Source organism: Ovis aries, chromosome 13 (genome assembly GCF_016772045.2).
Source record: "Ovis aries strain OAR_USU_Benz2616 breed Rambouillet chromosome 13, ARS-UI_Ramb_v3.0, whole genome shotgun sequence".
NCBI classification, from domain to species: domain Eukaryota; kingdom Metazoa; phylum Chordata; class Mammalia; order Artiodactyla; family Bovidae; genus Ovis; species Ovis aries.
The window spans coordinates 10,645,103-10,672,502 of record NC_056066.1 but is presented as its reverse complement, the minus strand read 5'-3'; the positions used below and the strand labels follow the sequence as shown (position 1 = coordinate 10,672,502).

The window sequence follows — 27,400 nt, the reverse complement described above, 5'->3', positions numbered from 1 at the left end:
TGCACTCATCTCACATGCTAGCAAAGTAATGCTCAAAATTCTCCCAGTGAGGCTTCAACAGTATGTGAAATGAGAACTTCCAGATGCACAAGTTGGATTAGGGAAAAGCAGAGGAACTAGAAATCAAATTGCCAATATCCATCTGTTGAATCATAGAAAAAGCAAGAGAATTACAGAAAAACATCTACTTCTGATTTATTGACTACGCCAAAGCCTTTGACTGTGTGGATCATAACAAACTGTGGAAATTCTTCAAGAGATGGGAATGCCAGACCACCTTACCTGCTTCCTCAGAAAACTGTATGTAGCTCAAGAAGCAACAGTTAGAATCAAACATGGAACAACTGACTGGTTCCAAATTGGGAAAAAAGTGCATTGAGGCTGTATATTGTCACCTGCTTATTTAACTTCTATGCAGAATACATCATGTGAAATGCCAGGCTGGAGAAAGTACAAGCTGGAATCAAGATATATGGGAGTAATATAAATAACCTCAGATATGCAGATGACACCACCCTTATGGCAGAAAACAAAGAGGAACTAAAGAGCTTCTTGATGAAAGGCAAAGAGGAAAGTGAAAAATCTGGCTTAAAACTCAGCATTCAAAAAACAAAGATCATGGCATCCAGTCCCATCACTTCATGGCATATAGGTGGAAAAACAATGGTAACAGTGACAGATTTTATTTTCTTGGGCTCCAAAATCACTGCAGATGGTGACTGTAGTCATGAAACTAAAAGACCCTCGCTCCTTGGAAGAAAAGCTATGATCAACCTAGACAGCATACTAAAAAGCAGAGACATTACTTTGCCGACAAAGGTCTATCTAACCAAAGCTATGGTTTTTCGAGTAGTCGTGGATATATGTGAAATTTGGACCATCAAGAAAGCTGAGCACCAAAGAATTCATTCTTTTGAATTGTGGTGTTGGAGAAGACTCTTGAGAGGCCCTTGGACTGCAAGGAGATCAAACCAGTCAATTGTAAAGGAAATCAGTCCTGAATATTCACTGGAAGGACTGATGCTGAAGCTGTAGCTCCAATGTGAAGAACTGACTCATTGGGAAAGACCCTGATGCTGGGAGTGATTGAAGGCAGGAAGAGAAGGGGATGCCAGAGGATGAGATGGTTGGATGGCATCACCAACTTGATGTTCATGAGTTTGAGCAAGCTCTGGGGGTTGGTGATGGACAGGGAAGCCTGGTGTGCTGCAGTCCATGGGGCTGCAGAGTCAGACACGACTGAGCAACTGAACTGACACATAAAATACTGAATGCTAGTGAAATTTTTTTAAAGTGTGGCTATATTTACATTTTACTTTCTAAAGATGCTCTAAAATAATTTTCATCAGTGGTTCAAGATATTCCAGGATAAATATCATCTTACTAAAGTAATTTTTGAAAAATCCCCATGCATACCTCAGCTCTTTTTAAAAAAAAAAAAATCCAACAAAGGAAAAAGACATTCTTTCAGAAACACTGTTCTATACAGACATAGTATTCATTCCTGGTGAAGAGAATAAGCTACAATATTAAAAATGACTCATTCTCAAAAATCTCACAGTAGGGTTAGGATTACAAGAGAAATTCAGAATTCTCAATCAAATCATTACTCAAATTTCTAGACTCTAACAGATGTTTATGTACAAAGTTCAAGGCAGCACTATTAACAATAGCCAAAAAGTGGAAAACCCCTGATTTCATTGACAGAAGAATGAACACACAAAATATTTTCTATATAATATATTACTTTTGGACTGAATTGTCACAATCTTTTAAATTAAAATCTTACTACAAAAATCATTAATTTTATGAATTCAGTCCATTCCTTCTATAAAGAGTAATTATGTTATTAGTAGCAAGCAGTATCAATAAAAATACCATAAACTTTTTAATCAATAAGACTTTTCACATTGTCCAAAATATTCTTATATATTACTATTAAAAAAGTTAAAATTCTTCCTCACTATGACAGAAATTAAGAGGTTGACTTACCGATTTTATACTTAACAGGTTTTTCTGAAGCTGTTCGATTTTGCCCGCTTGCTTTTTGACTGTAGTTTGTAACTCGGCATTTTCAATTTCAAGCCTAAAATGCAGATTTTAAAACAATGATTCTCACACATGGGGTTTTTTGTTTAAAGATTTTTGTCGAATGTGGACCATTTTTAAGGTCTTTATTGATCTACTGCCATATTGCTTCTGTTTTACGTTTTAGTTTTTTGGCTGTGAGGCACGTGGGATCTTAGCTCCCCAACCAGGGATCAAACCCACACGCTCTGCCTTGGAAGGCAGAGTTTTAACCACTGGACTGTCACGGCAGTCCTTCACACACAGATTTTTAAAATACCACACTGTTTCTGAACAAACATCTGCAGTTCAATTACAGAGGATCTTAGAATTCAGAAAAGTAAGTGATTTGGCAACTGTACTGTTTTTCTAGTTGTGTTTCGTGGACAATCGGCTTCCCTGGTGGCTCAGACGGTAAAGAAACTGCCGGCAATGCAGGAGACCCAGGTTTGATCCCCAAGTCAGGAAGATCCCCTGGACAAGGAAACGGCAACCCACTCCAGGATTCTTGCCTGGAGAATTCCATGGACAGAGGAGCCTGGTGGCCTATAGTCCATGGAGTTGTAAAGAGTCAGACATGACTCAGTGACTAACACTTTCACTTTTCACTTGTGGATAATGTGCAAAATATGGAAATAATGGGGGAAAATTATGCATCTCAAAACAGCTCAAAGCTGAAATATTACCCAGCTTCACAATGATGTTTTTATTATCATTACTGATCTAATTCTCATATTATACTGCTTATCTGCTTTATATTTGTTTTCTGTGCTGCTTTAAATCATACTTTTGGATGTGATCCTGTGTTTTTTCAGCACATCTCACGGCCTTTGTATGTTGATCCTTTGTTTCTTGAAACTAAAAAGAAAGAAAAAAAAAGGAAAAAAAAAAACCTTTTAATTACTAATAACCTAGTGAATCTGCCAATGTCAGTTTCTGTCTCCTTAATCTGCATATGGTTTATGGCTGCTTTCCTGCCATCCAGCAGAGCTGAGTTGTTACAATAGACACCTCACAGTCCAAAAAGTGAAAATATTTACTGTCTGCCCTTTGTACATTATTGACCTCCCCTTTAGCACTCAAACACAAAATCATTCATGCTTTAAATTAGATTTTCTCAAATAAATACACAAATTTATTTAAACTTGCCAAATGGGAAAAGACAGAAAATTACCTGATGATAAACATATATATATATATATATATATATATATATATATATTTTATTCCAAGCTCCACATCAGCCATCACTTTAAATATCCACATATGTGAATGACCATGGCTCTTCCAGTGATTATGAGAGCTAGCACTGCTGTTGGTGACAACCAGATGCTTCAGAGACTAGTGTGAGAGGCAGTAGCTACATGGGAGCCAGAATCCGTGGGCCTGTGTTCCAATTCCATCAGTTCTGAGCTGTGAGTCCTGGGGCAAAGTATTTAACCTTACTGTATCTCAGTTTCTCCATCCATAAAATGGGGATAATGGTAGCATCAACCTCAGTGGGATGCTGGGAAGATTAAATTGGGGACTACACATAATGTATTTAGAAGAGGACGTGGCAAATACTAAGAGCTGTTTGTAATTGGCATTATTACGGTTGCTGTATTTTATCTGCAAAACAATTTGATACTTCAGGCAGACGACATGCTAACGGAAGTGGTCTTCTACACAAGTCATAGTGAGCTCACTCTCCATACCGTTGCAAGGAGCAGTAAGGGGGAGCATGAGGCCCAGAACACACGTGTCCAGACTTCAAAAATGTTCACTGACTCCACTAACGAACTAGTACTCTAGTACTTTTCTCCACTTACAGTACTTTGCAACTTACTTCCTCTCTGTACTACTCAGTGGACAATGACCACCGGTTAACATGCAAATAGCACCTCCTGGTCAGAGTGGTACAGAACCTTACACGGCCGTCAGAAGAAGGGTGAAGTCACTGCCATGGGAATATTACCCTACTGCTAAATCAACGTTCTGAGTCAATTCATTCCCACAACTGTTAATGTCTAGCCAGTACTCCGGTGAGAAAATTAAGGTTATGAAGTACGGATATCAGAGAAGCTATTCCCAGAACTTTACAGCTGGTGAAAGGCTAGAAATCTGTAAATCCCACTTCTGCCTACATAATGAAGGAAGGCAAATTTACACTTTTCTCCCAGAGTCAGGGAGAGAAATGAGTATTTAATTGAACAATTCTCCTCTATTAGACTAAGCGCTTTCAATTTTACATTTAGTTCCTTAAAATACATTTTAATAAAAGTTTTACTATACAAACATCTTCAAGAAGAAATAACTGGCGTGGGATGAAGTACTTAGTTGTGTCCTAACAATTGTTAAACTAAATTGTTTTCCATTTATGCAAGACAAGTGCTGTGCATATCCATAAATATTCCCCGTTAGAACAAGGTATACCTAGATAAGATTCTCCCTCATGAAAAAAATGACAACAATGCAAAATTAAGGGCTAAATTGTTCTTCACAGACTACATAACAGGGCTGAAGAGAAAAGGCTCCGTGGGGGCTGGACAGTCAGGAAAGCTCCATGGAGGAGGCGAGACTGGGCACCAGGTCTGAATAAACGGAGGACTAGCCGAGACGAAAAGAAACTGTGAGGACAGAAAGGACAGTCTGAGCAAAGGCCAAGAAAAGGAGAAATCAGCCGGCTAACTCAGGGTAAAATCCCACCACAGGGAAATAAAAACATGTCCATCCAGAAAGGTATAAACCAATGTTCACAGCAGCATTATTAATAGTTGCAAAGTGGAAACAACCCAGATCTCCATCAACTTATGGATGGATAAATATAGCCACGTACTGTTTATTGTTTGACAGTTAACAGGAACGGAAGAACCGATACGTGCTATAACATGGATGAACCGCAAAAACATGACGTCAAATGAGAAAAGCTAATCCCAGGAGCATACTGCATGATTACATTTATATAAATTACCTGGCATGTCTCCAGAGACGGATATTAGACTGGGGGTTGCCTGGGGCTGAGGGAGATGGGGGGGCCTTAGGAGGTAGCTAAGGGATGCAGGGTTTCTTTGGGGGTGGTGATGGAAATGCTCTAAAATTGACTGTAGTCACAGGTGACACCTCTCTAGACTAAGAGATACTGATCTACACACTTGGAATGGGTAAATTATATGATACATGAATTATATCTCAATAGCTTTTGAAAAAATCCAAAGGCACTATCTAGATAATGTTCTTAATTCTGTATTTTCGATGGACGTGTTATACTCCATCTGAGTACCTCCATGCTTTACAATGTATCCTAAATGAAAAGAAAAGAAGGCAGTGCCTAACTTCAGCTGGTTTGTATAATACAATTTTTGCACAAGTTATTCTGAAATGCAGGAAATAAATATATACAGAACTCCACAGCCATTCACAAAAGTGAAGATGAGAAATGATAATTTTCTGGAACATTCCATTAAACATTATCCTCTGATTTTATCTGGCTTGCCTCATCATGGTAATACAGGGATCACAAAATAAAATATTGTTCAATAGGAAAAAAAGTCTCTCAACCTGTGTGAAGAATGATGCACAATTCTCCACTTTCCTAAGGGTATATAATATACAAAAAAAAATATATATATATATGCAAATGGCAGAATGAAAGTCAGAGTTTAAGAAACAAGTACACTTAAAGATTAATACAATTATAGTAAATTACTAGCAATGAAAATAAAAAGAAAGCTGTCCATGAAAATGAGCATCCTAAAACACTTTATCCTATGCATTAACTGTCGACACATTCAATTTCACACATACCTGACTTGTGAGTTGACGTAAGCTGCTCTTTAAATCCAATGCCTCAACTTCTAACTTGGCACGGTGACATGACACGACGTCCAGGGATGCCTCCAACGCAGACTGCTTTTTGAGGGTGTCAGACAGTTCTTGTTGAAGGTGTTTCGCAACTGCCTAATAAGACGCCTTGTCACTGAGTTTATCAAGTCACTTTACTATTATGTTATGTTAGTAATAGAGGACTCCCACCATGTACTTTGAAACTATCCCCATGGACACCAACTCACCTTCTTTTCCTCCTCCCTGAATGTGGTTACAGACCCAGAAGGGCTCCCCACCGGCCTTCCTGATATTAAGTTCCTCAGACGAAGGAGGCAGCCCCACTGTCCACACCCTGCCCCTCGCGATAAATCTGCAGAGCTTCACCACCTCACGTCCAGAATGAAACAGGTGTGTAGGTGGGACAAGCGGTGGAAAATTCCACACTGTGAAAACATTTTTCCTCTTTCTTTATTAGAGCCTTCAATTAACATCAGAGACCTTCACATATTCAATCCAGTGCTCAGATCTTTCCAATAGATTCCTTCCTCAGCAAAAAAAATTAGGCCATTCCCTTGCTACTTACCTATTTTATATCCAGTCATGTGTCTATGTTAATCCCCAACTCCTAATTTATCCCTCCTCCCCACCTTTACCCTTGGCTAACCATAATATTCTGCAGGCATCTACATGGGAAAGGATCTGAAAAAGAATAGATATATGGATACCTATAACTGAATCAACTAGCTGTACATCTGAAACTAACGCAAAACTGTAAATCAACTATATTCCAATATAAAAGAATAACGAAACTTTAAAAATGAGGTTGCTCCTATGCCTTCAAGGAGCCTCGATAACCTGGCCTCCACCTGCCTACAGACCGCAGCCCCTACAGCCCTCTCCCTGACTCACTCCGCCCTGCTGCTCACGAATCCTGCCAGCCTCCATTTTTATTGGGTAAACTGGTATTCAAATGACAGTAATTGACCCTTAAAATGAGAATTAGGAGCAAACTGTTTGTAAAAATGTTCTAAGTAAATAGCAGTGGGAAGATTAAATCAAGAAGAGCTTGGTTAAAGTTCACCACTTGAGTCCCAAATTATGATTTAATGACAAGTATATTTAAATGACTTGTCAATGAATTCTCAATTTAATTACAACTCTTTAAAGAGTTGAGAGGCCATAAGAATAAATGACTCAAGCCTGAAATGTTTTCCAAGTTAATTCAAATTTACATGAATAAAACTAAAATTATACCAACAAATATGACAAAAAAGTGTGACAAGCTACTGAAGCCAAAGTATGATATATAAGTAATAGCATCTGGGAAACCTGGAATTGACTGTCAAGGTAATCCATGTTACTGAAGCTTAATTTCAAAATATTCAATTTAAGTTTGAGAGTTTCTTTTATCTGCTTCATCATGATACTGACATGTGGTTACATAGAGATTAAAATTAGTATCTGAATAGTAAAAGAGTAAATTACTAATACCCATCTATATTAAAAATTTAGAACTGAATCTCTTAACATTTCATAAGCGATATGATGTCTCCACTCAAAGTGAAGCATCTCTCGGGTCTAATTTTTATTTGCCGGATACAAGGTGTGCTTTTAGGCTGGTTTAGAGACCATAGATTCACAGCCTGTGTGTTTTTTATATTCAGCTAGATTCAACATTTAGCCAGAATTAAGAATCACTTTGAATTTTCTTTCAGGAAGGCGGAGAATTGTTTCTCCTTCTGGGTACTTACTTCTCTTTCTGCTTTCTCATTTTCGTACTGATGCATTCTCTCTTCTACATGATTCCATTTGTTGACCAACTCCTTGTTTCTTTCCTCCAGCATCAGAACTTGTTTCTCACGTTCAGCATGTTTTCTCACGATCTGCTGTAACTGGTCTTGGATGCTAATGACCATCTTCTCTTTACTGTCGGCTCTGTTTTGTGCATCCTCCAGTTGCTGTCGGAGCAACATGTTTTCACTCTGGAGCTGAGATAATCTCTCCTCTAAGGATTCCTGCTTTCCAAGGTATTCATTCACTTTGCCTTGTTCGTTCTGATACATGTGTTCAATATCCTCCCTTTGACACTCTGTTTGGCCTAAGTCTCTCTGGACACGTTCTAACATCAAAGTCTTTTCTCTGAGATCATCTCTCGTCTGATGCAGCTTTATGTTTAGCTGATTGAATTTATTTTTCATTTTAGAAAGTTGCTGGGAAAGCATCTCATTGTTACTTTCCAGCTTAGCCATATTGAACTCCATTTGGTCCTGCAAGCGTAACCTCTTCTCTTCTGCTTTCTGGGAGGCAAGTTCCAGGTCTCTTTGTGATGTCTGACCTTGATCATGATCGTGTGTGGCAGCAGCCAGTCTAGAATGGTAGGATTCCACTTCTGTTTCCAGTCTTTGTTTGCTTTGTTTGGCATTTTCCAGCTCAGGGTTTAGCATTGTGTTTTCAGCTATCGGAACATTAAGCTGACCAGTATGCTGGAATATGGCCTTTGTCAACGTTTCCTTGCTCAATTTTTTTGCCTTTTGAGGATAATCATTCTCTCCTTTTACAATGTCACTATCCTCAAAACATTTCTTTTCTTGTTCCTGGTTCTGATTTTTCACTGTGTCTGTTTCCAGTCTTAGGCTGGTAATTTCATCCTGCATGAGGTTTTTGCGCAACTGATGTTTTGCTTTTCTACCACTGTCAGAAACCTAAGTGAGACAAAGGAGACTTTTAGTTAGTACTCAATAAAATGACATTTCATCATTTCCTCTGAAATGAAAGACTAACCTGTATGTTTCTACAATGGAAAGACTGCACCAAGTAGATCTCCAAGTAGGGAAAATAAGGTTCGAAACCTCAGACCTTATTATACAAGCAGAGATTCCCAAAGGTTCAAAAATTTAATGGAAGACAATGAATCCATGAAAGGAGAAAGAAAGCCCAAGGGACTTTTCAAGAAGCTCAGAACTGGAAAGGCTTCTCTCTGAATTACAACAAACACAGAAGGCTTAAAATAAAAGATTTATAGATCTGACTACACTTAAAACTTGTATCTGATGTGGAATATTTATGTAATGGAAAATTATGAAGCCATAAAAAATAATGAAATAATGCTATTTGCAGCAACAAAGACGGACCTAGACATGATCACACTAAGCGAAGTAAGTCAGACAAAGACAAGTCATACTGTGTATATGTGGAATCTAAAAGGAACTTATTACAAAACAGAAAGAGACCCACAGACACAGGAAACAAACTTACTCACCATAAGGGAAAGGGGGTAGGGGAAGAGATAAATTAGGAGGCTGGGTTTAACACATACCATTTTATATACAGACAAGTGTATACAAAATAACCAGGAAGGGTCTACTGTACAACATAAGGAGCTACATTCAATATTCTACAAGCAGAATCTGAAAAGGAATGTGTGTGTGTGTGTGTGTGTGTGTGTGTGTGTGTGTGTTAGTCAGTCATGTCCAACTCTTTGCGACCCCATGGACTGTGGCCCACCAGGCTCCTCTGTCCATGGGATTCTCTAGGCAAGAATACTGGAGTCGGTTGCCATTTCCTCCTCCAGGGGATCTTCCCAACCCAAGGATCAAACCCAGGTCTCTTGCATTGCACGTGGATTCTTTACTGTCTGAGCCAGCAGAGAAGCCCCATTTGTATAATATACACACACATATATACATATATGTCTGAATCACTGTGCTGTATACCTGAAACTAACAGAATATTGTAAATCAATTATAATTCCATAACAACACCACTCGCTGCCTTTAAAAACACTACATCTAATACCTCCTATACAGCTACTTCAAGTAAGAGCCTTAGCTCTGTATATATTTAAATAAATGCAATTTCATACAAAAATTGTTTTCTTGAGAATATGCTACCTCTCTAACATTTTAAGAGGCAATTACAGGCTTATACCTACTGACAACTGTACTAAGCACTTCTACAAACATCAATTAACTCATTAGCTATAATGATTCTGGAAAGGAAGAAGTTAAAACTATGTAAGTAAGCTGCAGGCTTTTCACCAGGTCTTCTGACTCTGTGAGTCCTCTTACATCAAACCACAGTCAATTCTCTAGTACAAACATATCAATACAAAATAATCCTCCTATTTCATTCATGGTATATACACTAATGGTAAATAAGGCAAAATTTAGAGAGGTCTTAGAGAATCATGAGATTATTTGCTGCTGCAATAACTTTCATTCTCTCTTCATACTGTTTAAAATAGTAAGATGGGGGAAATACAATGAGAAACATAATTATCACTAAATGTATACTATGGCATATGTATCACTGTTTCCTTGTACTGACACAGGACACTACACAGAGCAGAGGGTTCATTTTATACAAGTACAAGAATGACTTCCTATGTGGTCTCTGAACTGCCTATAGTTTCCTCCTTACCTTCAGTGGAAGTGATAAACTAACCTAATCATCTATCAAGGAAGGGAAATCTCTACCAAATGCCAGAATACCTACTGTTAGGAGCAAGAGATTTTTTACTTTTTTTTCCTTGGTGGGAGGGGGACTTTTATAAATTTATTCCAAAGAAACAACTTTTTAAAGTGTACAAAAGTATTTTTACAACTGATGTCGCAATTTTTACCAATTGAAAAACTGTAAATGACATGAAAAGGCCGTTGGTAGGGTACTGGTTAAAAAAATGACAGTGGAGCCAAGAACAGACTCTGATTTAGACGCTGAAGATGATGACGTGCATGGTGTGACCGACACGCTCACTCCAGAGCAGGGGGACTTTTGGTCGGGTAATGCCGTCATCAGTGAAGCACACACGGTCCTGGCCTAAACCACAATCAGGGTCCCGGATCTGATAGACAGTTGCAAAAATTTGAGATCAATTCCTATGGAAAATATTAAAGGCCTGTCCTTGGAAGAGGCCATGGTGTGTCCCTCCCTACCTGACTGCTGTAGGCAAATGGATTTGAATTACAAATACTACTTTCCCAAGCTCTTCCTGAGAGCTTTTTGTTGTGGGAGATCTGCTGCTAGGACCTTGGGCATGGGACCCGGTCTTCGTTTGAGAGGGACATTGGGTGGGGGAGTGAATTCCTCTGCTCTGAGATGCCACTCAGGAACTCTGCAGAATGAAGGACAACCAACTGGAAAAAATCCACGGGGAGCGTTCCTGCACCTCTTGAGGACACCAGTTAAACACAGCTGTCCTTGAGGACTCTACTGTGAGGCAGAACCCAGCTGGGAACGCTGGAGCCAGCTCTGAGCTGTTCATGGAGCAGGTGGACGAGGGCTGACAAGCACAGGGGGAGGGGGTCCATGACCCTCAGCCACCTGCCAGATGGCAACGGGGAACTTTTAGAGTAAAGCATATCACCATCCTTGGAAGCAGTTTCAGATGACTGAGTTAAGTCATCAAGGTCATTCATGTAGTTAATTTGTTCTTTGACCTACACATAAATAATACTGGTTCACAATGTCCTTAAAATATGTATGAAATATACCAAGTGTACAAAGGTGATAAATATCTTTATCAAAGCAAAAGCAGAGCCTTCTTAAAAGAACAGGTTTTTATCAATAGGATAACTTTATCAACAGAGTTCTAAATTATGTTTTCAAAGTAAATGTCTCTTCAGCAAAGGAAGATTTTCTATTTTGCCACCATTCCTTTTACAAAGTATTTTTTAGAGGATAATATATTTTAAAGTTAATTTTTTTTTACTATACCTTCTTCTTTTCATATGCTGTTTTCCCTGCAGTCCTAAAAAAAACAAATGATTCTTTTCAGACTAAAATTTAATAACTCAAAAATATAAACAATACCTTAACATTTGTTTTTTTATATAACATCTTTGCATTCATAAGTAATTTCTATAAAGGGATGAAACAACAAAAAAGAGTAGCATTAAAGGAAAAAGAAAAAATATCTGTAATATTAATAAAACATTAAATTTAGATCAAAGGAAAAGGAAAAACCTAACATTACTTGCATTATGTGATAGAAGCAGTATTCCAGGGTTTTTTTGCAGTTCTCATTTTTAATAAGAACTAACTTTTATGACAATAAAACCTATTTTGGAAGTATTCCCTAAGTCCTTATAAGAAAGAAACCCATTTTTTTTATCACCATGATATTAGCTTTTTGAGGGCTTATTATGCAATGGCTATGCATTATTACAAGCATTTGACATGTCTTAAAGGCATTTTAATCCTCACGATCATTCTTGGAGATAGGTAATATATTAGATCCTTTAGTTAGGAAGACATGGAGCAAAGAAAGGCCGAGGAACTTGCCCAAGACCACACAGCAGTTCACCAACAGCCCAGTATTCAAACCCAGGAAATCTGGCCTCAACACTGCTGTTCCAAAATATGCTGAGAAAGTGATACTGAAAAGTCTTTTTAAGTAATATGATACCAAAATGAATCTATATTATTATTTCATGTCTAGCTATAACTACAAATGATAATTCTGAATCTTAAAACATATTTCTAACAAAACAAAAAGACTTTAGATGTAGGCAATATTTAGATGTAGGAAATCTACTTTCAATAAAGATTTGTTTTTTGTAAAGAAATCCATCAATACACATTGATTCACCCATTCTGCTGTTTCTTCATGCATCTGACATACACTTACTGAGCACACAATATGTGTTAACGACACTTTTAGTACAGGAAGCATGGTTTTTGCCATTTAGATCTTTATCACCCAAAGTAATAAACTGTAAAAGATTGTTAATTGTTTCTATTGAAAATAAACAAAATCCTCCCCTTTTCCCTGGAAGCTATAAACAACTATGAAGTTAATATGATGTGATGTTTCAGAAAAATCATAGCTACCCATGATGATACTATCAACTAGAATCATCAAGGAATGATTAAATCCTATTCAGTATAACCTAAGTATTTGTAAATTCATGATTATATAATTTTTAAAAATCTATGTATGATAGAATTAAGTAATCATCTACATATTCATTTACATAAGAATATTATGCTTCAGAGCCAATGAACAAGCCCTTACCAAAAACTACATATGAGCAGAAGTACATATGTACATAATAATCACGTACAATAATAAGAATGTACAATTAATTTATTGTAATAGTTTACAGATAATGTCATACAATCAATAAGCTTTCTAATTTGGAAATGCAAATAAGATTAAACTCAATAAACACTTCCTCTGCTGGCTCATTTCCAACAGCATACACACTCTACAAACTCCCGTCTTAACATAAAACAAGAAACAAACTCCTTTGAGCTCCACATTCCTCTTCAGTTACCATCCAGGTCTCTCCATTGCCTCTTCCAGGAAGTACTCCCTACGGAGCTGTTTATGTGTATTCACTACAGTCCAGCTTCCAAGTGGACTATTTACTGAAACGACTTCCTGCCAAAGGCACAGGTCCTCTCCTTAACCCTTCTGCAGTGTTCATCCAGTAGAACTGAGGATTCTCTTCTCTTGGCCTGTATACTATATTATGCTGCTCTATTTCCAGAAGAAGTATTCAGTGCTAATATTTCTTCCCCTAGAAATAAAGAATTTGTCCATGTTACCTGCCATCATCTTGATCCACTTTCCTTAAAATGCTGTCATCATTCACGTGTAGCAGGCCACCAGTCAGTGAATCGGTCTTTTTCAATATTGGTGCAATCACACGTTCGTCCTGTGTCCATTTGCCATTGTTCTTTTTCTCTGTTTCCTTCCTGGGCACACCACGATCACTACTTTAAAAAGTCCACAAAAAAGCATTGTTTTCAAATAATTCGACTAATAAAGAATAAAAAAACAATTCTTGTAAAATTCCAACTCTTACCCAGATTAAGTCATTGATTAATTCACAAAATAGTTATGAAGTACCAACCATATGCAAGAAAACAAGAAAGTGATAAGTGAAATAAGGAAGGCTTTACAGAAGTGAAGAGAGGAGGTCAACAGGAAGAGAAAAGCAAGAAATCATTCTACTGGAGATTAGAATGTGAGTACCCAGATCAGACACATAGCATCTAGGTCGTTTCCTAGGAATCTGGAAGGAAGAGTATAAAACACATGGAAGAAAGTAGAGAGATGCATCTGGAAAGACCTTGGGAAGAACCTCAAGGGCTCCACTGAAAACCTGGAGTCCACTGGCTAAACATGATGATTCTTAGACATGGGAGCCATAATTAGATTCACACTATATTTTTTGTTTTGCTTTTAAATACATTAATGTTTAATTTAGGAATTTCCCTGGTACTCCAGTGCTTAGGAATCTGCCTGCTAATGCAGGGGGCACAGGTTTGATCCCTGGTCAGCTGAGGAGCAATGAATCCTGTGCTCCACAACCACTGAAGCCAGCACCCCAGAGCCCATGCTCAGCATCAGGAGAAGCCCCCACAATGGGAAGCCCAAGCACTGCGGCTGCAAAGAACCAGTGCAGCCAAAAAAAAAAAAAAAAAAAGACCCTCAAAGAAAAAGCAACACTTCATTTAGGTGATTTTTAAAATGAGACGTGGCACGTCCACCATGAAAGAAGAAATCAAATTTAGGCGGGGCAGGGGGCAGTTTACTTGTAAACCACCCACATGAGTGACGGCAGCATCATGGATGAAAGGCAGGTGCCTCATCAGTTCTGCTGCCACCAACAACAATTCGGCCTCCATCCATGGACATACTCAAGGTGGTAGGAGGAGAAAACTGCCAGCCAAGAGTACTCTATCCAGAAAAGGTGTCTTTCAGAAATGAAGGAGAAATAAAAACTGTCCCAGACAAAGCAAACCTGAGGGAGTTCATCACCACTAGTCCCGTCTCATAAGAAATGCTGAAAGAAGTCCTCAGACTGAAATGAAAGGATATTCATTAGTGACATAAAATAAATTTAAATCTATAACACACTGGTTAAAGCAAGTATGCAGTCAAATCCAGAATACTCTGATACTGTAACATGGTGGTATGTTAACAAAGTAACTCTAGTATTAAGGCTAAAGGACAAGAGTATTAAAAATAACTATATCCCTAGTAAAATATGAAATTCATAAATCACAAACATTAGCTCAAGTCAGAAATGATTTTACAGGAAAGTAACAAATGACCTACTGTTAAATATTGATATAGGCTTACCTATCAGAACCTTTACTCTCCATAGCAGGAAACGCCTGCTTGTTATTTCCTCCACTCTTTCTCTGCTGAATCAATCGACTCTCAGCAGCAGCATCGCACACGTTGTCTGATACTTTTACTTCACTACTTCTGTGCTTCTTTTCTCCTTCAACCTTTAATGAAAGTTTGACACTAAGAATAATTGCTAGGACTTAATTCTAGAGACTCTGTTTTCAATTTATTATTTGACTCAGCGTTTGCCCTGATTTTAAGTGATAAAAATATATTTGTGCTTACATTAATTTTATCACTTATGTCACTGAAATTTTTGTAAAATGTGCTTCTTTCTGAGGGAAAGAAACAAAATTCCCAAAATTTCAAGAAAGGCTTTCTTCATAAGATGCAATTATTCACATCCAGTCTTCCCCATCTGACTGGCAGAGATAGAGAAATAAAAACACACAACATCTGGCCTCTTTGGTCTTTACCACCTGGATTTTCCATTAAACAGTCAGATGGAGAGGATGTGACACCTTAGTGCCTCAGAGACAGAAAGGAAACTCTCTTCTTTCTGCACGAAAGCTATTCTTTCCCCACTGCCTTTTCCAATTCTTTTTTCATTTGGATCCAGGAGATAGCAAAAACCTGGTGGTGTTCACTGAAATATACGAACCAAAGTTTACCAAAACACAGGAGCAGAATGAAACTGAAGAGGTGTTAGTTAGTGTGGAATTCTGGAATATAAGTAATGCTTCCCAACTCCACATTCAATAACCATCAAATTTATAGCTAGAGGGTATAGAAATAACTATCTACCTTTGCCCCACTATTTACCAATAACAACTTTAAAATAAAAACAGGTTAAATGATTTGTTCAAAGCCCCTAAAGTGGCCTTCCCTAACATTTTATGGCACCAAAAGAGGTGATACAATTCTGTAATCTTGAATCTGATAAAATTACCAAATGAATTCCTCAAATGAATCAGGTAAGTTAAAAGCGTGACTTCGGCAAAGTAATTTAATTCATTAGTTGGGGTAGAGTTCATTCTCCTTTTTCTCTAAAGGAGAATAGCTAGAATAGCTACATTTTTTTCTTTTTTTGTCTTACACAAAAGAGCAAGCAAGTTTAAAAACCTGCTACTGAAGAAAGAAACATCTCACAGCATCTCAAACCTCAGTTCTTTCCTTTGGAGATAAACACTTGATATTTTTTTCTTTTTTTTGCTGAGGGTTTATACTACCTATGGGCTTCCCTGGTGGCTCAGATGTTAAAGAATCTGCTTTCAATGCAGGAGACCTGGCTTCGATCCCTGGGTTGGGAAGATCCCGTGGAGAAGGGAACGGCTATCCACTCCAAAGATATTCTGGCCTGAAGAAATCCATGGACAGGGGAGCCTGGCCAGCTACAGTCCATGGGGTTGCAAAGAGTCAGACACGACTGAACAACTCTCTCACACACATATACCACCTATGTGATAAAATCACACATGTCGAAACTTACTACATTTTAGTAAACAACATAGTAAAGAGGTCTCTCTCAAAAGAGACATCTGAAAGTGGTGATTAAGGCGTATGTGGGAGTGCATGTATTTGTTATTAAAAACATCCTGGCCATGCTGGAAATCTAAGTGCCCAGGGACTGAGGAAAGCAGAGAAGATCACACATATTCAACCACAATGAAGAGATTAGAGGGAATACGTGTTTATGTCCCTTCTCTCAGCTTCTGCTTTCTTCCCATTCTGTAGAAATGCAACTTATTTTTAATCCAACAAAGTTAAAAAAAAAACAACACTGCAAAATGTTAAGGAGTTGATCATACTCCTTAAACACTTTCCTTGGTGCTCATTCTGGCTCAGATGGTTACATAGTATGTAGCTAAATGAGTTTCCCAGTCCATATGAAAGACTGACATAGAATTAGATTGATTGAAGGACAAAAGCCATGAAAACAGTTTCCTGAACTCCTATTATTTGGATAGCATAAATAATCTATTTCTACACAATTACCTATTTAGATGACCCCACTTTATTCATAAGTAGAAATCAAAATGGACCAGATCATCCAGAAAGGGAAAAACCAAAGCGAGAGCAAATGAACCTCTACCTCTTTTGGAAGCTGAACGTTCTTTTTCCAAAGCTAACAACACTACTTGTAACATGTCTACTGCCTTCTTAAACCTCTGCATATCCTCCTGTAATTCTTCATTTAGATACACTTTGGATGCTCTGTGACTATTCGGTGGAGAAGAATTCCCATTTTCTAAACCGGGTTCCACGCTTTCATCATCACTAGCCCTGCAATTATCCGCATGCGGTGGCTTCTGGAACCAGTCCTGTACTGGTTTGCCTTTCTGATCAGTGTTTTTCACGACAGCAGGAGTTCCGTGACTTTTTGTTTGAATTACGTGTTTCATCTTACCGGAGCAGACAAGCCACAGACTCGACTGGCGTGTCTGTCCGATGTCTAATTTCCAACTAGTGGGATTTTGCCTCATATTGTCTGACATTTACATATCAAACTCTTGGTCTTCTTTCACTTCAAATGTAGCTACCTGGTCCCCTACTTTTTTAATTTTCTGCATCATTATAAAAACTCTCCTCATTTTTGGTAAACACGTGTTCAATATCTAGTTTATCACTTTCAAGGTCTATTTATTTTCACTGAAACAAAGCTTTGAAGATGACTGACAAGCATATCCCGGGGACCTATAGTTTATTTGATGAAAAAACATTTTCGAGACTGGGTTCTTTTTGTTCAGGACATGCTTGGAATACTAGATTCTTTACTGTCTGAGCCACCAGGGAAGTCCAACAATATTGGAGTGGGTACCCTATCCCTTCTCCAGGGAAATTTCCCAACCCAGGAATTGAACTGGGGTCTCCTGCATTGCTGGCAGATTCTTTACAGGCTGAGCTACCCAGGAAGCCCCTACATTCAGTTATATTATGTTCTGATATCCACCAAAGAAAGTGGATAAAGCATTTTTAGTAATATCTACTGATTTCCCACCCTGAAATGAAATAAATTAGAATGTTACTATTTGTACCCTAAAAACAAAGGTGCAATCTAGAAGGTTCGAGTCTCTTAATAGGCAACTAGGGTTGATTCTGTGACCCCACTCTCTCCCTGAATGTTCATCCCTAGTCAATTGTACCGAGATCACAGGCAGAATGAATCTTTCATCTTGGCATCAGTGGCTGGCGATTTTAATGGAAAAGCTTGAGCCGCTGGGAATGATTTCTCTTTACATATATCTAGGTCAGGGGCCATCATATTGTTCATAATTTCAACTGCGTAATCTTATGATTCAGTATTTGATATCACCTTCTTAATCATAAAATGAAATTATAAAAATGGAAGAAGTAAACAAGTCAGGAAAAATTTTTTCCCTTGATTCCAAAGATAAACTATAAATTATAATAGATTCTAACAGTATTTTAAGTTGTATAATTAAAGTGCTATAAAAACTATTAAATTATTATCTATCAATTCTAAAAGGGTAATTTTGAAAGGCAATTTTATTTGTTATGGACTCTGTTACACACTGTATTGTGTTGCTAAAGCATAGAAAATGGTATTAAACCAGAAATTTAAATTTATAGTTTTACTTACCTGTAAACGGTTATTTTCATCTCCATCAGGTTTTTCTTGTTCTTCCTCCAGTATCACTTCCAAGTCTAGTTCTCCTGACAAATCTGCATGTTTGGTTAAAATTATTTAGAATATTTAGATAAAAGACATAATCTTTATTTAAAACACAGATTTAAATCATTGTATCAAATGACAGCGTAAGTCAATATTTGTCTTCAGATGACTATTTACTTCTTTAAGAAATACTTCCAGTGATCAAAAACTTCAACAAACCATTTGGGAAATACTAGATGTCACCAGGATACAGGCACACAACACCTCAAAGATTCATTAATGAATTCACCCAAGCATCAGTGAAAAAAACAATCAGAAACTAAACAAAATTTCAAAATACAGGACAGACATATAAAGTCACAGTATAGTCTCTTCTCTACTTCATCACAGAACCTTTTTAACAACACGCCAAGCTTCAACTGCAGTGTTATTCTTAGTTTACAAAATTGCTCTTTTTATGCTTTTATCAGTTCCTTCATCTGAAATGCTTCCCTGTACTCTTCTGACAAATTACTTTTCATTTTTTAAGACTCAACCTGCTTTGTGAAGTTGCCCTTGATTACAGCTCTCTTTCCCCTGATAAAGAGGAATCCCTTTCCTTGTAGCTACCTTAGTACTTTGTAGATTTTTCTAGTGTACCTTTCTAGACTTCTTAGATATAGATCTGAACTGTAAATCATTTCTTCACATGTCTATTCTCTTGGCTTCTAGACTGCAGAGGACAAGTTGTTAAAAATCACCTTAGTATAAACATTCTTTATTTTTCTTAAATAATTACTTGTCTGCCTAGGTCTCACAAAGAGTCCCAGAGTTCTAAATATAATCCTGCTACCCACCCTCAGATGTATGCTAAATACTAGCCTAAACAAACTTGCTTCTTCCAAATTCTATTATTTATTATATTACTATGGTCAGAGGGAGAATGCAAGCACCTTGCTAAGAGATACTGTTTGGCGGCAGGTTGCATAAAAGGAGTCAGCACAAGGTAGATTTTGCCACAAAATCTAATCTGGAACCGTCAGAAGGACGGTAAGGCCGTGCCCAGGTGGCGCACGGCTGAGTGCCCTGGGCTTCTGCATTACCTTCTTTGCTTCCTCTGTTTCCTGGCAGCGGGGACTGGCACGGGTGATGGGGCATGGAATTCCCTGCCAGAAACACCGCTGCGTTTTTCATCTTTTCTTTATCTGTTATGGTTTTCTGTCCGAGCGCTGGTGGATTTTTGGTCGCTGATTGGGACACCAACGGACGCTGATCATCAACTTTCAAATGCCCGGCTCTTTGACAAGTCTCACCACTGAGGCTCAAACTAGTCAAATCCCAATCTGAAAAATCTGAAAACAAAGTCTCCATTTATCAGGATCTGAGTAAGAATACAACTGACTACCTCGTACAAAGTCTTTCTTCAGAGAATCAGTTCCACGTCCTCCTTCCCCTCAAACTCACTACTCCTTCAGAGGTTACTCTATCTTACATGTCACTGTCATTCATAAAGAGATGTTAACTAGCATGTCTCATTGCTTCTACTTTTTATTTCCTAGTATTACTTGGATTCAATTTTTATTACCTTCTTTGCTTCCTCTGTTTCCTGGCAGCAGGGACTGGCACGGGTGATGGGACATGGAATTCCCTACCAGAAACACCGCTGCGTTTTTCATCTTTTCTTTATCTGTTACGGTCTTCTGTCCAAGTTCTGTGGGTGCTGATTGATTTTTGGTCACTGATTGGGACACCAGCGGACGCTGATCATCAACTTTGAAATGCCCAGCTTTTTGACAAGTCTCACCACTGAGGCTCAAACTAGTCAAATCCCAATCTGAAAAATGTGAAAACAAAGTCTCCATTTATCAGGATCTGAGTAAGAACACAACTCTGACTACCTGTATTTAATAAGAACTTTATTATTTTCCTTCAACATACAAATATTTTATCAACAAAATTTATCTCTAATTTATTCTACATTTAATTTTGCATGATAATATTGTGTGTTCTAGAGACCATGGTTTTAAAAACACTTTTAATGAGTGGTACTACTTTAATTAATGGTAGAAACCTAGACAACATATTAAAAAGCAAAGACATCACTTTGCTGACAAAGGTCCGTACAGGCAAAGCTCTGGTTTTTTCAGTAGTCACATGTGAGAGTTGGACCACAAAGAAGACTGAGCGCCAAAGAATTGGTGCTTTCAAATTGTGGTGCTGGAGAGACTCTTGAGAGTCCTCTGGACAGCAAAGAGATCAAACCAGTCAATCCTAAATGCTGAAGCTGAAGCTTCAATACTTGGCGCACCTGATGCGAACAGCTGGCTCACTGGAAAAGCACCTGATGCCAGGAAAGACTGAGGGCAGGATGAGAAGGGGAGGGCAAGAAGAGAAGGGGGCAGCAGAGGATGAGATGGTTGGACAGCATCGCTGATTTAATGGACATGAACTTGGGTGAACTCTGGGAAATGGTGAGGAACAGAGAGGCCTGGCTGCAGTCCATGGGGTCACAAAGAGTCGGGCACGACTTAGCGACTAAATACCACCACCATCAACAACTACTTTAATTTCAGTGAGACAGTCTTTCCTCAATGTAGAAATGTCGTCAGAACTCAGTTTTAAAGCCTTGGATAAATGTCATAACCTGGAGAAGGAAATGGCAGTCCACTCCAGTATTCTTGCCTCTTGCCTGAAAATCTCTTGGACAGAGGATCCTGGTGGGCTACCGTCCATGAGGTTGCAGTGGTTGAACACAAGACTAAACAAAAATATCATAAACTTATATAAGAAATGATAGCCTGGTGTGTGACTAATTGTTTCCATGTGAAAATAGGTAAGTCTAGGAGCACACTGGATCCAAAGAGCACAGAGGGCCATGAGACAGGAGTGAATACACCACAAAAAAATGAAAACGGTCAGATCTAAATTTCTTAAGAGAAGTCAGAAAAAAAAAAAAAGCAAGAAATGTAAAAGTGAAACTTACAACCCTGTGTCAACAGAAGGGCCCTTTTATCATTTTATATCCAACCACTTCAATGGTTTAAAACAGTGGTTCTCAAGTGTCCCCTCAGAATCACTGAAGTCCAGAGACCCATTGGGTCAGGAGGTCCAAGAGGTCAGAACTATTTTCACAACAACACTAAACATCACTTCCATTCTCATTCTATTCTGAGGGCACAGTGGAGTTCTTCAGAGACACAATATGTGATATCATAACATTAAGGACTAATGGAATTAGCAACTATGATTGTGTGTGCTTGTATTTTAAGTTTTTCAGTTTTATTTTCCAATATAGTGAACAACAATAGACTTAAACAAAGTTTCTTGGAATTTTCAATAATTTTAAGAAGTATAAAATGAACCTAAAGCCAAAAACTTTCAGAATCACCGTTTTAAAAGATTATGTCAATCGAATCTAAGGTATGATTACTTCCCCTACTTCTAATAATCAAAGACACCACACACACACACACACACACACACACACACACACACAGTCTGCTAATCAAAACATCTGATTGGCCTTCATTCATCTGTGTAACAACACTAAAATGAAATAATTATAAGCTGAAATACAGCTGACATATTAGCAAGTGAAGCTTTACTCTAGGTAAAGGTCAGAGTTCAAATAAGCATTTTTGGACACTGGAAAAATCTTCAGTTCAGTTCAGTTCAGTTGCTCAGTCCCGTCTGACTCTTTGCAACCCCATGAATCGCAGCACACCAGGCCTCCCTGTCCATCATCAACTCCCGGAGTTCACTCAAACTCATGTCCATCGAGCCAGTGATGCCATCCAGCCATCTCATCCTCGGTCATCCCCTTCTCCTCCTGCCCCCAATCCCTCCCAGCATCAGGGTCTTTTCCAGTGAGTCAACTCTTCGCATGAGGTGGCCAAAGTACTGGAGTTTCAGCTTTAGCATCAGTCCTTCCAATGAACACCCAGGGCTGATCTCCTTTAGGATGGACTGGTTGGATCTCCTTGCAGTCCAAGGGACTCTCAAAAGTCTTCTCCAACACCATAGTTCAAAAGCATCAATTCGTCAGCACTCAGCCTTCTTCACAGTCCAACTCTCACATCCATACATGACCACAGGAAAAATCATAGCCTTGACTAGATGGACCTTTGTTGGCAAAGCAATGTCTCTGCTTTTCAATATGCTGTCTAGGCTGGTCATAACTTTTCTTCTAAGGAGTAAGCGTCTTTTAATTTCATGGCTACAGTCACCATCTTCAGTGATTTTGGAGCCCCCCAAAATAAAGTGTGACACTGTTTCCACTGTTGCCCCATCTATTTCCCATGAAGTGATGGGACCAGATGCCGTGATCTTCGTTTTCTGAATGTTGAGCTTTAAGCCAACTTTTTCACTGTCCTCTATCACTTTCATCAAGAGGCTTTTTAGTTCCTCTTCACTTTCTGCCATAATGGTGGTATCATCTGCATATCTGAGGTTATTGATATTTCTCCTGGCAATCTTGATTCCAGCTTGTGCTTCTTCCAGCCCAGCATTTCTCATGATGTACTCTGCATAGAAGTTAAATAAGCAGGGTGACAATATACAGCCTTGATGTACTCCTTTTCCTATTTGGAACCAGTCTGTTGTTCCATGTCCAGTTCTAACTGTTGCTTCCTGGCCTGCATATAGGTACCTCAAGAGGCAGGTCAGCTGGTCTGGTATTCCCATCTCTTTCAGAATTTTCCAGTTTGTTGTGATCCACACAGTCAAAGGCTTTGGCATAGTCAATAAAGCAGAAATAGATGTTTCTCTGGAACTCTCTTGCTTTTTCCATGATCCAGCGGATGTTGGCAATTTGATCTCTGGTTCCTCTAACTTTTCTAAAACCAGCTTGAACATCTGGAAGTTCATGGTTCATGTATTGCTGAAGCCTGGCTTGGAGAATTTTTAAGCATTACTTTACTAGTGTGTGAGATGAGTGCAATTGTGCGGTAGTTTGAGCATTCTTTGGCATTGCCTTTCTTTGGGATTGGAATGAAAACTGACCTTTTCCAGTCCTGTGGCCACTGCCGAGTTTTCCAAATTTGCTGAAAAATCTTTGAGTCTAATAATTAATTTCTGAGAATTCCTGAGAGTATAGAGATTCCAAACTGAGAACTTAAGGGTATTGAAACATATACAGAAACATCTTGAGTTCAAGCTTACATTTTGAACATTTCTTGTTCATATGCTTATAAATATCTTTTTTTTCAAAACATGGATACCAACAATAACATTTGCCTTATGTATGTCCAATTCTTCCGTTAAATTTGCAAAAAGAAGTTAGGAGTACGAAGAGCTAGCATTTCAAGTATTTCAGTGTCCCTCTTTCCAGAAGGGACTTCCCTGATGGCTCGATGGTAAAGCATCTGCCTGCAATGCAGCAGCCAGAGTTAAGTGTGTATTGCAAAATTTACCTGAACTAGATGTTTGTGGATCCTTCATTCCGACTGTTTTATTAGGAACAGAATCTTTCACTCCGACTGCGGGCTGAATTGGTTTGGAAACAAGTTATTAATAAATAATGTACATAGGATACAATCCACAGTTCATAATTCAAGATAAAAGCATAAGTGTTTTTACCTTCACATTAGGACATTTCTCAGGCAACTTAGCAGCAGCAGCAGCAGGAGAACCTAAAAGGCAAAACGGACATAGAGTTAATTACATGTAAATATGAAAGCCAGCTATACATTCATGCAGAGTTAGTACTGAGCAGAATCCTCATGCCCAGCCTTGACACTGAATACATTCGGTTTCAGTGTCTTGTTTTTAGGGGGATGTTAGGACACAGGCAAGACAGACATAGGAATCCATTATAGAGAGTGAGGAAAAAACAGGAATACAGGTTTACCAAAACATGCAGTAAGATTTCAAAAGTAACATCATGTTTTCAATGACTTCAGAAAATATTAAAGAGCACATAGACCAATGTGAACATGCTGACTGATGAGGAGAAAATTAATCTTAATCAGAGGAGCAAATCATGAACCCAAGAAGATAACCGTGAAAGCTGATGGTAAAATGCACCAGTATATCTTGAATGCAATACAGCAGTAACATTTACACCATTATACTACAAGTATTTAACATGTTCTTCAATCTATCCAGTCATTTAAGAAGTGCACTGTTGGGATGACAGTTCACCAGAATGTATAGTTCATTTCTCATCAGGGAAAGAGTAATGAACTGATTAGCTCGAATATACACTTGTAGAAAAATGGTTCATAAAAATATTCATTTTTTTCCATACCCATGTGGGCTACTGGTATGCCTGCATGTCTTGGCTCCTCTAATTTAGCCATCTTAAAATTTCCCAATCCACTCACGCAAGAAGGCATATAAGACACACCTATGAAATAATGTACAATAAATTCTCAACATTGAAATATAATGATCAAAAAGGAAATAATAAATGTAACTGCCACAGAATTATTAGATGTTAAAAATCTTGCATGTTTTAAAATCAGTGTAGTATTTATTGAAAATAACAGTTCTAGCCTTTAGGGAATGAACCCTATCAATCTGTTTTGTTTCAAAACTTAGTTTGGTTGGGTACATCATGCTAATGCTTAAAAGGATTTCTGTGAAACAACTGTCAAAAAATCAGTTATCTTAAAAATAAAAAGTCAATCCCTCCATATTCAAATTAATCCAATTTGAATAACAAATACCAGTACAACATATATCTTTGATGTCTATAGTTACTTGGAGTAGCTGGGGTTGTCCCAATTTCTAGCACCCCATCCTGCCTCCTTTGTTATTGGGAACAACAATGATCTTATCTCTTTTCAGTGTAAATACACTGAAGCCATCTCTAAGGAGTTCTCTCAAGTGTCCCCATCGACTCCAAACTCATCTCCCTAAAGCCTTACTTTCCTCCCTTTGTCCTTTCACGAGAGTCTTTCCTCTATAAAGGGTAATCTCTGGATCCCTGGTCTGAATTCTTCCCCCTTTACATTCTATCTATGGATCATCCCCACCACTTCTTTTCCTTCTTTGCTTAGCAATGGTATATTACACCTGTAATTGCTAGTTCGACTCTTTGCTTCCCTCTGGCTATAAACACGCTCAGAAAGAAAAATAAAATAATGCTTTTCCTTGTTCCTGTTATGGCCTGCACTAGCCAATGCTCTTCTTCCAGATTTCTCTAAACGCAAGGCTGCTGCTGCTGCTGCTGCTGCTAAGTCGCTTCAGTTGTGTGACCCCAGAGACGGCAGCCCACCAGGCTCCCCTGTCCCTGGGATTCTCCAGGCAAGAACACTGGAGTGGGTTGCCATTTCCTTCTCCAATGCATGAAAGTGAAAAGTGAAAGTGAAGTTGCTCAGTCGTGTCCGACTCTTAGCAACCCCATGGACTACAGCCTACCAGGCTCCTCCGTCCATGGGATTTTCCAGGCAAGAGTACTGGAGTAGGGTGCCATTGCCTTCTCCAAATGCACGGCTACACTCTTGCTACTTGGAGAGCTTGTTGGAAATGCAGAATCTCAGACCTCATGCTCAGCATGTGCACTTCCCACAAGGTCCCCAGGCAACTAATTAAAATTTGAGAAACTATTTGGTCTATACGGAGTCTGCTTCTACATTACTTCAACTTAATTTATTCTCCTGAAATCTTAGCCTCAACTTCCTCACTCTAACACTTTCCCCCCAAACTGAAACTGCATTACAAGTTGGAAACTTTCCAGTGGACTCTCTATCAGGCTGTAGGTTCCTTGTCTCCCTAGTGTATCCCCCACTCTCTCCTTCTTTCCCACTCTCTTGTTTTGTCCCCTGTGACACCATCCTGGAAAGCAGCAACACTTCATATGACGCCAATTTGCATACATTTACAGCTGAGCACCTATGCCCACGCTCCCCCAAAGGATGACACATTGCTCTGCACGCCCAGGGACCGCAGTTCTGAATGTCTTCCTAACAACGAGTAAACAGGAGGGAGGGAGAACTTTGCTGTTCTTCTCTGACAAGTTTTGGTGCTGGAAGCTCACTTCAAATTCATTGTCCAGGTCAAATACTCTCCCTTTATCTAGAGACCTTCATTACTTATTGCCCCCTCCCCCACAGACCTGTGCGTCCTTTCTTCCTTTCCTCCCTGTACCCACTGCCTCTCTCATCCTTCATTCCCTCTTGCCTCTTATTTCTCGACCTTCCTTTGGTTGTAGAGTATCTTGAAACAGAACTAATTATTTTTTCTTTTGCCCATGTGTCACGTGGAATCTTAGTTCCCTGACCGGGGATCAAACCTCCACCCCTGCACTGGACAGTCTTAACATTTGGACCTCCAAGAAGTCCAGGAACTAATCGTTTAGCTCCTTAAACTGGATTCTCAATTTAATCTGTGGCTGACACCTAATAAGATACACAATTTCCCTCCTCTTCTCGTCTTTTTCCTCACTACGCATCTGACCGGTGTTTTTTTTTTGTTTTTTTTTTTGCCTGTTAGAATAGTCCCATTTTAAATCAATGTTCTGTCAAATAACTTTTCTATAAAATACAGTTCTCACCTTGTACTTGTTCATTTAATGTAGTTTTTCCTCTTTGATCTTCAAATAAATGATCCACAAACTTCAGTGGAATGCTCTCAGAGATACTCTGTTAAAATCAATATTGAGTTCCATGAGGATTTCTTAATATCTTTTTAAGAAAATACCCTACTTTTAAAAACTGCCTACATTTAACCCAGTTAAGACAGGTTTTGCCAAGATCTCACAGCTGCCAAATGACAGAACCTGCATGCTGACTTCATATACTGCTGGATCACCAGGCAGTGGCTGCCAGCAATGAAGACATTAGGCCCTTCCTATCTCCTTCCATAGCTGCCACCTTCAAAAAGGG

General features: G+C 38.7%; 1 protein-coding gene and 1 long non-coding RNA gene across 6 annotated transcripts in view; one reads left to right on the top strand and one right to left on the bottom strand.

Moving 5' to 3' along the window:
* Window positions 1–27,400, bottom strand: part of LOC101107122 (ankyrin repeat domain-containing protein 26-like) — a 78,737-nt gene that overhangs the window by 14,901 nt on the left and 36,436 nt on the right. For 2 of the 4 annotated variants that reach the window (XM_042230430.2, XM_060397171.1), the window contains exons 13-27: window positions 27,070–27,157; window positions 24,820–24,918; window positions 24,150–24,202; window positions 23,984–24,056; window positions 20,158–20,406; window positions 19,676–19,924; window positions 18,561–18,643; window positions 14,969–15,120; window positions 14,628–14,687; window positions 13,426–13,596; window positions 11,590–11,623; window positions 7,626–8,576; window positions 5,854–6,006; window positions 2,855–2,925; window positions 1,993–2,086 (exon numbers count right to left, since the gene is read on the bottom strand). In XM_042230430.2, the coding sequence (XP_042086364.2) occupies window positions 1,993–2,086; window positions 2,855–2,925; window positions 5,854–6,006; window positions 7,626–8,576; window positions 11,590–11,623; window positions 13,426–13,596; window positions 14,628–14,687; window positions 14,969–15,120; window positions 18,561–18,643; window positions 19,676–19,924; window positions 20,158–20,406; window positions 23,984–24,056; window positions 24,150–24,202; window positions 24,820–24,918; window positions 27,070–27,157 (2,580 nt within the window). The remainder of the gene's footprint in view (window positions 1–1,992; window positions 2,087–2,854; window positions 2,926–5,853; window positions 6,007–7,625; window positions 8,577–11,589; window positions 11,624–13,425; window positions 13,597–14,627; window positions 14,688–14,968; window positions 15,121–18,560; window positions 18,644–19,675; window positions 19,925–20,157; window positions 20,407–23,983; window positions 24,057–24,149; window positions 24,203–24,819; window positions 24,919–27,069; window positions 27,158–27,400) is intronic. The other 2 variants (XM_060397169.1, XM_060397170.1) reach the window with 1 other exon arrangement.
* The window catches only part of LOC121816294 (uncharacterized), an 81,243-nt gene that overhangs the window by 25,995 nt on the left and 27,848 nt on the right, over window positions 1–27,400 (top strand). The window contains exon 3 of one of the 2 annotated variants that reach the window (XR_009596014.1): window positions 2,441–8,638. The exons of the other annotated variant lie outside the window; for it this stretch is intronic. This is a non-coding gene — a long non-coding RNA (uncharacterized LOC121816294). Of the gene's footprint in view, window positions 1–2,440; window positions 8,639–27,400 lie in introns of those variants that run through there. 2 annotated transcript variants of the gene reach the window in all.